At 41.3% G+C, this 15,835-nt stretch overlaps 1 protein-coding gene across 6 annotated transcripts in view; it reads right to left on the reverse strand.

The window, feature by feature from the left end:
* The window catches only part of limk1a (LIM domain kinase 1a), a 29,924-nt gene that overhangs the window by 7,300 nt on the left and 6,789 nt on the right, over positions 1–15,835 (reverse strand). For 4 of the 6 annotated variants that reach the window (XM_053873144.1, XM_053873143.1, XM_053873145.1 and 1 more), the window contains 3 exons: positions 9,621–9,759; positions 904–1,013; positions 6–221 (listed from right to left, as the gene is read on the reverse strand). In XM_053873144.1, the coding sequence (XP_053729119.1) occupies positions 6–221; positions 904–1,013; positions 9,621–9,759 (465 nt within the window). Of the gene's footprint in view, positions 1–5; positions 222–903; positions 1,014–5,365; positions 5,570–9,620; positions 9,760–13,847; positions 14,197–15,835 lie in introns of those variants that run through there. The other 2 variants (XM_053873148.1, XM_053873149.1) reach the window with 2 other exon arrangements.

The following is a 15,835-nucleotide window of genomic DNA, read 5'->3' on the forward strand; positions in this document are numbered from 1 at the left end:
CTCACTGCGAGACTCTGACGGTGCGTCCGTGATCAGGATTGAGTCCGTTAGTCGGGCTGAGCGGCTGGTCGACAGCCACAGAGAACCCCCTCCCTCTTCGCCCGTTGTTTCCCTCGGCAGAGGCAGGAATCGACACTAATGTCACCGTGTGAGGGATTTTGGAGCACGGGGAGTCCGGCAGTGACACCGGAGACACAACAGTCTGGTAGTAGCAGTGACCACTGAAGAAGAGGAGACAGCATGGAAAGAAAACAATGAGACAGGGTTTAAAAAGTTCCAGAGGAGAGTGGTTCTGATTAAAGCTGTTTATATGACATCACATGATGTCACTAAGGCCTTCCTTTGGCTCTGTGATATATTTTGCCTTACAATAACTTCAAAGCGCTTGCAACACAAAAGCAACCCACAATGTAACCCAAGACGAAAGATTGAAGTTCTTGACCACACAAGGAGCAAAACCAACAAACCACACAGCATTTATCATAAACCAGAAACCAGTGGTTTTTAAACTACATGATTGTGACAAAAGTATAAACATCGATGCAAAGTGGCACAATTTTTCACATGGAAATACCTCACCTGTGATAACCCAGATTAAGAGTAATTACTCAAATGTGTTATCATTGTCTTGAAAGAATATTTAAAATAAGGTTCAGTAACCAGCCAGAAAAGCCTTCCCAGAAACAAATGAATAATAAATAATATGGTTATATTAAAATATAAGAAACTCATTCGATTGAATTCAAATACATCTAAGTCAATTTAGAACGCAAGACACAACATTGTAAAACAAATAAATGTGGACAACAACAAACACGCATGTACATAAAGTTAAGTTAAAATAATTGTACAACCCAAACTGAAATGCACTGAACATGACCCGGAGTTGAATTTCAGACCCACCAGTACAGTTTGGATCTCTCCACAAGAGCATACGTGTCTCCATCGCCGATGAACGTCCTGCAGTTTAAACACGTGAAGCACTCCGGGTGATACTTTTGTTCCCCTGCGACCTGCCAAGGAGAAAAGAGAGCAATGTCAAACCAACATTACACAGCATTGCACTGGAGAAGGATAAACATATTCTTAATAACATCATGTCAGCATACATATTTTGCCATTCGGGTTTGATACGAACAGAACAGTAAGAAACACCAGGCAGCAGTAACTGGTCAGAGAAGTAGGGCGAGGTCTGAGGCTAACGCCGCCAGATTGAGTTAACTGGTGCCAGAGCTCTTGAGGAGCTTAAGGCTGTTTTGCAAACAAGAGGGGAAATTGAGTTGAGGCCAAAAACAGAGCCAGCAATGACCAAATTAATCAAAGTGGAAGGCAGATGTGTTGATGGAGTTCCTGCTCTGGGCCCTCAGGGTCTTATCGGGCAGAGAGCCGACTGCAGCGTGAGCCGCGTAAACATCACACTCATCATCACCCATGCAGAGCTGCTGTGAAATCAATGAAGAGGCTAGACTCTCACGTGCTGACCCTCTAACATTAACCCCAGCACCCTGAATACCATCACTGTTAAACATAAGCCAGACTCAGCACTTTAGTGGAAATCCAGCACATCTCCAGAGACCACACCGGTGCTCTCACTGTCTGTCTGGAGCGGCAGAATATATTGTCGGCAGCGGGCCCCCGGAATGATCTGCAATTCTAATTCACATGAATGAGTGGAAGGTCTGCATAAAGAAGTGCCGAACAAAAGATGGTCAGCTAAAGAGGCCAGAGTATAATGACTGAAAAATTCATTCTCAGGCCAGAATGTGGTGGGAAAATAGATTTATAAGAGCAAATGTAATAGTACTAAGTGATCAGATATACAGTATATTTGCCACATTAAGGACCCTTACGTCTATTCAGACATAGACATAGAGCAGATGCACAATGTAAATATTTTCAGGATCTGTCAAGATGGAGCTCAGGCTTCATCTTGACAGATCCTACAAGGAAAATATGTTCGATTAAATAATCGATAAAAGACAATTAGTTCCAAATGTGAACATTAATGAGTCAAAATAAAATATTTTTATTTTCACTTTTGTTTATATTCCATCCAAATTGTATTCTACTGTCCAATTCAGTTACCAGCAAAGAATGAAAAATACACGATGTAGGAACCATGTAGTTCTGCATCAAAAAGGCTTACTAGCTAAACTTATTCTCTGGCGTCGGCAATGAGCACACAAAACTGGATCAGCCACAAATGTGTTTAAAAATAAACCTCATTGAAAATTAAAGTGGACTAGCACTTCCCCTGGAACAAGGACAGAATGCACACTGGTGTAGAGGGAGGACAGCAGAGCGTGCTGATAAATGGATCAATCAATTGGTCTTCACAGCAATATGGCTGCTCAGCTCCGCCCACACAGGAGGGCAGCGCCAAAATACATGACAAGGAGGACCCTACGGTTGCAGGAGCAAAGTGGGGAGCAGCCTCCAGTCACAGCTGAGAAAACACCGACACTTAAAGACAAGAGATATCTGGAAAAACATGGCGACCTGGACACCATTTTTCAAATCCGTCAATTTGAAGTAAGGTGACACAAAAAGGAGACTGCAATGAAAGAGAATTTAAAGAGAATGGGCAGCTGAACTAATGAATTCTGAAAAATCAGTCCACGTTGGGCAAAAAAAAAAAAAAATCACTCAGAACACTGAGTGTCCTGAGAAATTCCTCATAAGTAAAACTGAGGAGAGAATAAAAATTGAAAAGCACCTCTTCCACACATGCTTACTATTTTAGTATTTAATTTAATAAGTGAAGTCAGCGTCAGCTTTATTAATGCACACGCCGTGCGTAAATATGTTACGAGCGTATGGACAAAGAGTTGGAACAGGAAGAGTGGACAGCTGGCAGAGATGAAAAGGGTGTGCGACTTGGGAGAACCTGACACTCGAGCTGCCATTTGCCTGCCAGGGAGGATTCTCAATACACAAATGTGCAAGCAAAGAAACACACACACTAAAGCCACATCCGACAGGCTGCAGCTGTCGTCCTTGTGTTGACAAAAAAAACACCCATAAGTGTGATTCTGGAGGTAAACAAGGAAACAGGAGAGAAAGACACAGTGGTAAAGCTGCAAATCAGAATCATGATCAAGTCTGGCATTAAATCACAAGACACCAGCACTTCCACATTTTATCGCCCCTTGACCCAGAGGCTGCACGCCTGCCTGTGTTGAATTATTGTGCATTAGCTCATTCCTGTCTTGAGGTTGTGACTTTTGTCTTATCCGGTTACGAAGACTCGTGGCTTTTTCTAATCACAATAAACCACAGGCACATGTGGATGACGAGGGGTCAGCTGCGGTAAAAGAAAACATAGAAATATAGAGCATTTTTAAGTGACATTTAAATGTGTGCAAGTCATTCACAAGATTTTAACGGATCCTACTGGATAATGGCGATCATTATCATTTGACTGCTTCAGTTTCTATAGGTTACAACAAAGTTGAACATCTCCCCAAAGGTTTTTGAGGATCACTAAACCAAAGCATAATTGACGAACATTCTTTGCTGTGATGTTTAAAAGCTAAAAAAAAAACAAATAGCAAACCCATGAAAGCATTTGCGAAGCTGCCCTCAACACCACGTTGTATATAATAATACTTTTTTTTAATAGAAAATGGCCACAATTACAACCAGGAATTGAACCTTATTCCTTTTTTCTGACTTAAACGCCCGTCATCTATTTATATTTTGAGGATGACTACAATGTGACTTGCTTGAGGTTATGAAAAATAAAAGTCCGCTCACACTAAATGATTTAAGTCACCGAGGGCCTGAGCTCACTTCTGCTGATCCTTCCTGACATTTGTATCCCTCAGTTCAGCCACCATCCACTAAAACCAGCCAGCACAACGTCAGCTGCAGTTTCACTGCTCAGATTTAGATGTACTTGACTTTATGTATAACAGCATCGAGTGTTTCCTTCCATACTGGCTTGTGTGTTTATCTGAAACACAGCGGCTCATGCTTGTAATGACATTATCAGTGGTTTCACACGAGCACGCTTTTTTTAAACTCTGAATAAATGTATGACTATGAGCTCATCTCTTCGCTCACCAGGCTAGAACATCTAGTTCTGCTCAGCCTTTTACTGTCTCAGTCCCTAATGTGAGACATGATTCGGACCAGAAACAGGACTAAAAGTTGAATTACAATTCATTAAAAATGAGTGACGATCTGATGCTGTGGTTCCGTTGCCATTATTCTTGTCATTTTTCACCACCACGGCTTGGGAAATTAAAGTCACATGCGGTCATCATCATGACGACTTCACCTGGTTGCTCACGTGGGCTTTTTAAAAAAATACAAAACACGTTTTCTAAATTCAAATGATTCAGCTCTTTATAATCATGTTCATATTTTAAGGTTTAATGATCCACATACAGACACATTTTTAAACACTCACGGGTTATGTATTTGTTTATGTGAAACTTTAATATTAATGTCAGTTTAAGAGGGAAACGTGTTAAAAGCCTCTAAGGTCGCTGAAGTTTTGCTACGTACAACAGAACCAGATGCAGTGCTTCTATTTTCATATGCTACACATGCATGTTGGTGAATGCACATTTAATTTTTAGTTTAAGAATGTGTTTTTTTTTGGGGGGGGGGGGTGAAACATTTTCAAAATATTATTCAAGTTGCGCTGCTGATTTTGTTTTGTTGTATGAGGAGAAACTGGGTCAAATTTTAAAATTGTGTCAGCAAGACGACCTTTAACAGTACTCCATCAACTCTCATACAAGTCCATATTAAATACATTTATTAAATACTCGTATGTTGATGCCCACAAAGTACACAACATGTGTGACCTATTAACATAGGTGAGCATGTGGCACGTGTACTGGCCCATCAAATGTACCAAATGACTGGGAGAAAAGAGAGACAGCCACTGCAGACATGATGCTGGAGCAGAGATCATTTAGGGAAATACAATTAGAGAAGCAGGGGACAGAAGGCCACATTGATGCTGCAGATGGAAACCCCCTTCTGTCACTGTAGCACAGTAAACACAGGCCTCACTCTTCTCACTGACAAATGAAGGAAGTGTCCATCTACTTGGAAGCAAATATTAAAAAACCCTCCGGTTTGAAGCGGATGGAGCCAAGTATCTTATCATAGCTTGCTATAAATACCTGCGCCCAACACCTCAGTCAGTCTTTCACCAACACTGAACATGAAAAAACAGAGTCACTCTCTTTCAGAATGCGCATTATGAAGCAATAATTTGACCCAGTTCGGTTGAAACTCATCTGAGCAGCGCTGCAGTGTGAATCAGATTAAAGATGCAGCAGCAGCAGCCGGTGAACATGTCGGCCGGCCGGCTTCTTGCCTCAGCATCACCGCTTCCTTCACTCACCTTCTTATCTCGCTTCCACAGCCTGAGACAGCAAAAGCTCCAGAAAAACAAGTCACCGACCATGTCAGCGGGAGCCGGCATCTCCGATCATACTCCCGACGGGGACGCTTCTCCTCCGCGGGTGACAACAAGCTCTCTAGCTGCGGTCAGCGACGGCCAGGGAGGAGAGAAGCCCACGCCTTTGCAGCTGAGCTCATCTCTGAATCCGTGTCAGCGCTCTCTTCTACCCCCCCGCCCCCTCCTCTCCACTCACTTCAGCTATGACCTCATCGCTTCCTGCTTAGCCCCGCCCACTTGTACGCACGTGCCGACTGGCTATTCCCCTCAACTCCGCCACCTCCCCCTCCTCCAGCTATATCCGCCTGTTTCCGACTACACACATCGCCTTTGTTTATTTATCAACCTCTTTAATGATTTCATGTCATATTCTAACGCAGTTTAATTTCATCGGGATTAGTCAGTCACGTCGCTGTCGCAGATGATCGTTCATATTTTGATTAATAACATAAACTTTTAAAGGTAAAATAGAAGTTAAATAGAAGGCACCAACTATCTCATCCACAGATTACACTGTATTTAAGTTTTAAACAGTTCATGACGTATTAACCCTGGGAATCCCTCAGTAGTCACATCTTGAAATTTGATGTAAACAAGGGAAAATTTGAAAAATACGACAGGGGGCTTCCTTTTTTTAAAAAACACTTTCGCAACATTTAACTCATGACAAATATTGTCTGTGGTTTCCACTTTTGGATGTATTTTGTGTATGAAACAGAATACATCTTATTGCATTATAATAGACAGAAAACACATTCGTACAAGGAACTTAGTTGATTTGTTTTTCATCTGGTTTCCATGTCTACGTGGGATGTGTTGCAGTTGCATCACAACTTAAGTAAACTAAGGATTGTAACACTGCAGTGAAACATCGATGTTAATCTCCACTCCTTTCTTATCACCCTGTCACACAGTCTTTGCTGCTGCGTCACTCCTCTGTCAGCTCCACTCGTCCTTGCTGTTCCACATGCCTCAGAACCCCTCCCCTGGTTACAAGCCTCCTGCTGAAGGTCATCTGAGTGGGCAGATATTAATAGACAGTCAGACGACTGACAGTTCTCCAGTTAGAGACAGAGCAAGGGCTGGTAGGGAATCTAATCATTGAACACTTAGATCTGCCTCTACAAACACAAGAATAACTCTCTTCAAAGGAGTGAAAATATGACACACAAAGTAATTGGGTCAGTCGACTGTGGGGAAATACACTACTTTAATGGTTCAGAATAGATTTGATTGTAAACTGCTCTTCACCGTGTTTTGGTATTATATTATGTCGAACGTGACTAAAAAACCATCACTATGTCCAATATGATGTCTGACCCACATTTGCATTCAGGTCACAGTTAGTCCACAACTTAAAGAAACGCTCCAAAATCTTAATGTTAACATGCCCTTATTTTAATACCAGCAGGATAGAGGTCTTTAAACTTATGTCATTTTTTTTATGAACCAACACTCACATAGATAAATTCTGGAATGTTTGGTGCTCTAAACAAGGGCACACTAGAAAAAGTTTGATGCAAAACTAGAGCTAAAAACTGAATTAAATAAAACTTTTGTGGAAGTTAGACAACTTCACTTATTTGTAAATGAAACTAAACCACCTTTAGACAGAAGTGAGATTCAACACGGCATGTGACTAGGCAAGTATTCTTGACAGTGTTACACATTTCTTTATTTTTAATTTCGTCGAATTCTAAAAGGGTCGAGATAATACACACACAAGCTTTCACTCATATGATCCTCTGTCCCTTCCAACAGCTTGAAATGATTACACATTAATGAAACAACTATGGCAGATCTTGTTGCTTTACCTACGGCAGTCTCACTGTCAAAACATCATTATCAACACCTCCCCACACAAACAGTGTGACACATTCACCACAGCGACAAAAATAATATTCATCTGAAAAAGATTCCACTGAGACACAGTTGTTCCTCTTCACTGTGGGAGTCACTTTGGTAAGACATAGGAGACGGGTTTTTCCTTTAGTTAAAGAAGAACAAGATCTCAGCCAGAAACCAAGTGTCGGAAAGTACCGGGCGTGTCGTAATCAATAATGCAGCTTTTACTTTCAAATTCATTTTATAAGAGCTACAAACATTTTCTGATCATGATATGAGAGCATGTGTAAATAAATATAGAATATTTGTTTGAGCTAATGTGGTTGGTTTCCAACTGTTCTTCACACAGAGAGTGTATTCACTGCATTTTGTTTGCTGTCTGGGAAAATATTCATGTAATCAATCAATTCGCCTAATTCAAGTGTAACACAAACATCATGACCCATGTAGGCACCAGTTAGCACACACACACACAAAAAACAAGTTTGCAGAGGTACTAAAACTAACAACAACCAGACTACAAATAGAAAAAGGAAGCTCACAGAAAGTACTCTGTACTTTGTATGAGATAGTGTGATCACTCCAGTGAGATATGTAGCTAACTGTCTCACACAGACAAAATACTAGTATAGTAAAGATTTAATCCATAACAATTTTCAAGATGAATGTTGGTCAGTTACTTAGTAATGTCAGTGAAAGCAATACTGAATGTCCCACCTACAAAAGCACATAAATTACCATTTAAAATACATTTTGACTATTTCCCACAGTTATTAAATCAATGAGTCAATAAATAGCAAGGGCAGTCAATACATCTTTTCCAAGAAGCAATTTCCTCCATCCTGTTTTGTGAGTTGAAATACAATACCAATCTGATATTTAAAAAAAACGAAAGCAAAGAAGCAAAGCACAGTAGGTTAAGCACCAGAATATTATGAGACGAGAAAAATAATCAATTGTTTAAGTCAAAAATGACATGAAAAATGAAAATGTATAACAGCAATCTCAAGATGCTCGATAGCTATGATGTGCAACAATGGCAGAATGCATTCATATGGAAAGATATGGGGGTTCTCAGTCACAGAGACACACACCACTAACCTAAAATAGTGAGCAGTGATATGGTTCTCTGCATTACAGTCAGCAAAGGCCAGCAAAACAAATAAAGAGGTTTCAATACAGACTAAATAAACGTCAAGTCAGAGAGATGGCTGTTTGTGATTCGCCCGTCGCACTGCGGACAGACTGCTCTGGAGTAAATCAGTGCTAAGTCAGTCCACATCAGGGTTCTCTCCAGGATTTGTCTAAGCGTAGCGTGTGTCAGGTGAAGGAGAGCATTTCATGTTGATGGAAAACCACACTATTTCGAAATCCTTGTAAATGGCTGCTGGTAACAACAGCAGGGACTTTGTTGCTGCAGAACCTGGGATCTATAAGTTCGAGGGTTAAGGAGATCACATCAGCCTCAGGATTACATGCTCAGCTCACTGGAGTAATTCAGCAGGTAACAAAAAAGTAAAATGTAATAACTGAGGTAAAATGATCATAAAAATATATTGGTTATACTTGATTAAATTCATGTTTATGGTCAAGTGATTCTCTGAACTTTATCCGTAACATACATTCTGACACTGCACTGGTCCACACAGTGATACACTTCACTGAGGCCAGATCAGCTGATCAAGTGAAGTGCTCTTACGTGTGACGATGGAGTTGGCAGGTGCGTATTTGCTGAGTAAGATGAGCAATAAACCAAGAGAAGAAGATGTGAGGGAGAAGATGCTCCATCAATCCACTTCAGACATTTGTTAATGTTTCATTACTTAGACTCCAGCGTATAGGGCGAGCAGTCTCAGTGCAGGATGATGAAATGCTAACACACACAAACATGCCTATGCAAACTGGGAGCAGTATCTGACCAGGAGGATGCTTTATGTGCTACGAAAGCACTCGGAATTCCAGTTAACCAGGTTTCAGCTTGAAAGATCCTTGAGAAGTGATGATTAAAAAAAAACAATTCCCACCCTTCAACAGATGACGCTCTACCTCGATTCATCACCTGACCTGTGGGCTGCTTTTTCATTATTGAACAGCGCACAAAAACAAAACCATTTACCCCGACTGTCAGCGAAACAAAAGCCACTCTAATTTCCCTCACAACAAAACCCCCAGCTTTCACTGTTGGTCTGAAAATACAGACGTTGCACATCCTGGGTTACACGACTGGATACGATACTACATGCAACTAGGATTGTTTGAACATGCGCAATGTGTTTGTTGTGTGAGTGACATTTCTCTAAACTGTAGAGAGATGTTTGAGTTCTAGCACAGAACCAAAGAGGGAAAGGCTTACCATGATGAGGCCGGTGGTGATGGGATCATTGCAGCCGTGGCACAGCTCCCCATATTTAGCCCAGTAGTCTTCCTTGCAAAAAAGGTGTCCATCTTTCTCATAGTACCAGTGTGACAGTGATGTGCTGCACTCACAACACCTGAGAGAAGAAAGCATGAGACATTAGTATTTTAGTAAGAACCAAAAACACCATTTGACTTCATCCACTTCTTTTCCATCTTGTTTCCAAATGGAAAAAGAACCACACATCTGTATTTGCAATACATGGGTGTTCAATAAAGACAGAACATGCTGTACTGGGTTCTGTAAATGCTTCTGTCAAGCGTATAATAACGGCCTGTGAGGTCTTAAATTACAGTTTTCACAATGCTAGAAAACTCTCAGCAGTAAGATCACACAGAAGAAAAAAAGAGTGAGATCAGTGGACGCACACCATGATTACAGTGTTCTTAAAAAACAACGCTACTGAAACACTCATCAAAATATTTGTGGCAAAGTTAAACAGTCATACAAAAACAGCTTTGCATGTGGATTCACGTGTTTAGTTCATAGTGAAGGAGGAGAAGAGTCACAATTCATGAAAAACAGATTGAGCTAGAAATATAAGCGCTTATTACTGCATATTACATGGACTAATAAGCATTAATATACGCTTATAACTAATTACTTACTAAACATCTCACCAAAGAACATTCAAATGGTGACCTATTTAGTTGACAGTTTTCACCAAATTCCACGGAAATCTATAAAACATTATCAAATGTAAGACTTCGCTTTACCCTCAGTTGAATCCATAGCGACCATTCTGAATACAAATTGCAGGCGCAACTTATTTACTTTTAAGACATAAAAAGTATAGTAAATAACATGTTATTACAATTGTGTAATAGTTTGAGTGAAAAAGGTATTTTTTGGAGACAAGCTGTGAAACTTCACTTGGAATAAAAAAGTCACACGAGCAGAACTGTTTTCAGCGCGTTTATTCACAAGCTGTCAGATGTAACAATGCGAATGTAAGTATTACATTTATGATCACATGGCCATCCTGTATATCTGCTGGTGGATTAAAATCTACTGGTAGTGGCATTAAACATGCATTTTGGACTCTTTGAACACTTCATGTCCATGTGAATGTTCGGATGCACTCTGCGTGTGTCTGACAAAATATGTGTTAATCCCCACTTTATCAGGAGAGAGTGTGATTATAAGCATTTGCAGGCAGGAGTGTGCTTTTTTTGTAATCTGCCTAAATCTCAGTCCCACAGCCGTCTAAGTGCATGACTCCCCCGCCGAGTTTCCCTGTCATCAGCGCAAACGTCTCACGTCGTCCCGACTCCAGGGCCAGTAAAAATCTGTTCCTGACACCTCTGTTGTGTCTGTTGTTGTGTTAGTGGCAGTGTGAAGCGCATCTCTTTCTGTTTGGATCCAAGTTTAAGACAGTTAAAGACATGCAAAATAAAAGCAAAAAATATATATTCTGAAAACGTCAATGTTTAGTTGGGAACCCAACGTTCAGCTCAAGTTGTTGCATTGCATTATGGGGCTTGTAGAATCTGGCAGGTGTCATTTTCACATATGATAATGACAGATTATACAGTATGAAACTATGTTACACAGTATATATCCTTGTTCGTAGGCCATGTGTTGTCCACAGGCCTTTCTTTTAACATGAAATGTTTTAGACATTTACGAAGCAAAAAGTGGAATGGCTGTCTGATTTGTGACCTACACATTAAACATGTCTACACCACACTAAGGAGCTCATCAAGTAAATCTTGTGGCAGCCTGCTATTGAGTCTTATACTTGTTGGCACAAAGAGGCATCGGACCCATTCACCCCAGGAGACCCAGAGGTCAGTCTCTGCCTGAAACATTGTCTATTTCAGTGCATCAGTTCAAGAAGCTGTCAATTTTGGTCCTTCTCTCCATCATCTCCTGCACACAAGTTATCCTTCCCAGCTTCTTCAGTCTGCCAGCAAACCAGTCCAATAATATGGCAACTGAAGTGTGACTGAACATTTCAAGTGGTCGTCATTCCCTTGGTGGCCAGGGATCACCAAGTCCAGCAGCTTTCCCGCAGAAAAGGCAGTGGCGATCGACTTGGGGGAAGGAGGTGGTGTCGAGTGTGATTAAGGGGGTCAAGAGGGTCACAGACACTGTTCTGTCCGTTTTATTTTGGGGATAGTTAGTGGTGGTGTGAGAAAGTGGGTGAGATCGAGAGAGTGATTCAGTGTGCCCTGACGGGACGTCAACAGTTAGGGAGAACACAGTGAAGACGGGGGCAGCTGTCAAGGCAGTCGCCTTAACCACAGCCCTGGGTGAAGCCCTACCCCACCCCACGGTCCCACTGATGTGTAGTCAGTACACCCTCACATGAACTTTTCCACACCTCGACTGTCATCCACCTTATCTTCATCACCTATGCAGCTTGTGATGGTGTCGCAGACAGAGATGTTTTCTGAAGATGACACATTCCACACGTAGGCAACCTTTTGTATATTTGCCAAATTACAAAAACAAATTGTGAATTAGTCGGCACATATTAGATGATATTATTTGTTCTTCATTTATTTATATTTTAATATTCCCATGCAGTGGACACACAGACACGCACTAAAGCTACTTGCACATCATACGTGCATTTTTCGTGCATAATTTTTTCACAATTTCATGCCGTTTATTAGCGTCGCCGTCGGTGTGCAAGGACCTTAAAACACCCAGCCTCCTTCATATCCACAGTATGTCAGCAGAAGAGCTGCTTCAGTATTCAGCGTGTTTGGGGGCGCAAAGCGACGGGAGGGGGAGCTGGAAGTGGGTCAAGGCTTTTTAGAAGACGCCTGCATCATCAGACTAGAAGCTACTCAGCTGTCCTGCCGCTGCCGCTCAATACCCAGCTTTCAGAGAACACACATGCACACAACCTTCAGACCCCTGCTGGGACAGAGTCATACCTGGGGAGCATGCATGTGCACACACCATCACTGCTCTAACTGAGTGAAAAAGGGAGTGGTGTCGCAGTAGCAAAAATGAAAGTGAATACATTACAGAATCCCAGATGAAAAACTTCCAGCTCCAGGACAAAAACATAAAAGAAAACATCATGTGCAAAATCATGTGCACATTTGTATAGTGTTTGGATGCAGGAGTGTGCATTTGCATAGAAGCATAAGAGGATTATGACAGTCCAAGTCTCAGAGAGGCTCTGTTTTGTAGCCTAAATTTGACTAGATGAAAGGCTTAGTCTCTCACTGTCACATGCATTAAGTAAAGAAAGGCTTAAATTCAACAGTTTTGTTAATTACACACATTGATAATGCAAAACAGGATCATACAGATGTTTGAACAATGAAAGAGAGATTCCAGACAGCAGCTGGAGTTGCTGCAGGCCTAAAGATCAGAGCTGGTAATTCACTACAGCATCCTAGAAACCTTTAGGGAATGACCTTAAAAATGTGTGCCAGACTCATGAATTTGTTTTCGAGGTCAAGAGAAAGCCAGAGTACTCCCCGGACGCCCCTTTTTTTCATTTGAGTGCACATAAAACTGAAGTTAAAAAAGGCCAGACAAGCTTCTTCCAGTAACATATCAGGAGGCAGTATAACTTGAGGATTAAAAGGGGGCATGTTCAATGACCTACATGCACGTGTGAAGAGTGACGTTCAAAATGTTTGATTTCATGACTCGCCACAGTTCAATAATAAGTGGTAGGTTTTTCTGTAAAGAGAGGCTTTTCTAACAGCGGGGATGAATGAAAGTGTTGTTAGTACAAGAGTTTGTTATTTCTTTTGCAGTACAGAAACAACCTCAGGGAATCACATCGCTGTCAGACTCATTGACTTTAGATCATTTCGACTGCTGTGTCTTTTATACATCAATTCCACAGCAATTAAATCCTCATAACTAGTTGCACTAGCAATTCACGGATTGATGCAAGACACTTTACAAAGGAAGTAGGTGCAAAGGAGACTGCTGACAGAGGAAAGATTAATGAGCCACGTGTCTTTCACACGTTTTAAAAGCTTTTACATTGATTTATATTTATTCTTCACTCTTGTGATCTTGACCTTCAAGTCATCACCTTTATCCATTCCATTATGTGATTAATATTGGCCTTTCCTGAACGTATGTTCACACTCAGAGGCTATGAGACTCATTCAATATTAACAGCATGTGTGTGTGTGTGTGTGTGTGTGTGTGTGTGTGTGTGTGTGTACTTCTGATCAATACCTCAATACACGTCGACACACGACTCGCTCCAGTGACATCCTGTGGGCCATAGGGAGATTGCAGCCACAACAAAAGCCACTTCCGACACAACATCACTATTTCCCCTATCTGAAACTGAATTTGCTTGAATGAATAAACAACAATATTTTAACAAGATTCAACTGACTCAACACCCAGAGGCCCCATTCAAAGGCATGTAAATGAAATTCATGTAAAGCAAATCGGGGAGCATTTGGGGAAGACCCCCTTGGCCAGAAAACAAAAACAGACACATGCTGTATGAGAGATATCAGGAATCCCCAAATCAAGTTTGAGAAACCTTGCATTTTAAAATACATAATCACAGTAGATATAACATCAACCAGAACCCAAATTCCAAACCAGATGCCCCCTGTGTGCCCCTCTTTTAACAAAGCAACCCCCCCTTCTGCTTCACCATGGCAACAGTGAATGCCACAGCAGTGATGTCACCCATCACATAAAAAGGCATTACCTCATTTTGCTGACCCCCACTTTCTCACTATTGGGTGGGCCTCAACCAGGAAGTCTCACACCCAATGAGAGTTCGTTCCTGTGACACCGTCCAAATCAAACATACCTTTGTTAACCCCTTCAGCTAATGAATTAAGATTGCAGGGTGAAAGAGACTCATATATTTTAGATACCGCGTGAAGGTTTCGGTAGATCTTTCCACGGCAGATCTTCCACACAGCTGGTGAGCAGGCTCAGACTAGATGATGGGCACCACAGCACAGCAGTTTCCTTTGTCACTGTTAAGCTGTTAGTTAGACGGTCTGGAACGTTCTCACTTGTTCCACTGCAGGGGGGGTGATAACCGTCTCTGGGAAACACGATGAGTTCAGCTCAGTGTTATCCAAAGAACTGTGCAGCTCCTGTTCAGCAATTTAGATAAGAGTCTGACTGTAAAACACACTGACATTAGAACCGGAAGAGAGTTGTGGTAAAAGCTGAGGAGTTAAAGGAAGTATTTAGACGCTGCATGGTGAGTATCAAGCATGGCTGAAGCAAATGTTTTTCAGTTCAAACAGAAGCTGTTCCTTAACGTCCAAAAACATGTTGACAGTCCTATCACCACTAGTATACTAAAACATTAAGAGGTCATTCTGGGCCAATTGAAGTATTTCAGTGTTCCCAGAACACTGGGAGAGATCCGGAAGAGGATTAGGGCCAGTGAAAAAAAAGAAAAAGGCAGATTTCTGACTTTAAAGTAAGACTTTAATCTCAGAATGCTGACTTTAAAGTGAGAATTCTCACTTTAAAGTCAGCATTCTGAGAAAAAAAATGAGAATTCTGAATTCTCACTTTAATTCTCACTTTAAAGTCAGAATTCACACTTTCTTCTGCAAATCTATTTCCATAATATGGTCACGTCAACTTAAACTAAACTTAATTCTGCAGCACACTATTTACACCAGGGGCGGCGACTTCAACGACTTCAAGGACAAACACGAACAAGACGAGTGTCAAGCAGAGTTTTATCCTTCCCTAGGTAATCGACGTCAGGCTTTGAGTCACGATCTGTGAACCAGAAGAAGGAAAAAATGAAAAGTGGCAGTGAGTAGATGATGGCTTGACACAAGGAAGATTAATTTAATAGGCGGAGGGTCAGAGAGACTCCCGTCTGCCCTCTGCAGGTCTTATCAGCTGCAGTTCTTCCAGGCAGTTCTAGAACCTCAAGCAGTAGAAATTAGAATGGGAAAGAAAATGAGATACACTTGAACTGATTCTCCGCCAATGACAGAGTGGTGAATCAGGTTCGTATTGAGCCAGAAACGGCTTAACTTTGAAGAGATTTGAATTTGATGGTGTTCTATACATTCATTTTGATTTATAAAATGTCAGTAAACTGTGCAGTACTTCCAGTCACGCAACCATCTCAGAGGCTGAAAAACGACATTTGCTATTCTTAAACACAACACGCTCATGTAACTTTGGCTAAAATGTGGTTTATACAATGTTAGGATGGT

This window comes from Synchiropus splendidus, chromosome 8, assembly GCF_027744825.2.
Source record: "Synchiropus splendidus isolate RoL2022-P1 chromosome 8, RoL_Sspl_1.0, whole genome shotgun sequence".
In the NCBI taxonomy this organism is placed as follows: Eukaryota; Metazoa; Chordata; class Actinopteri; order Syngnathiformes; family Callionymidae; genus Synchiropus; species Synchiropus splendidus.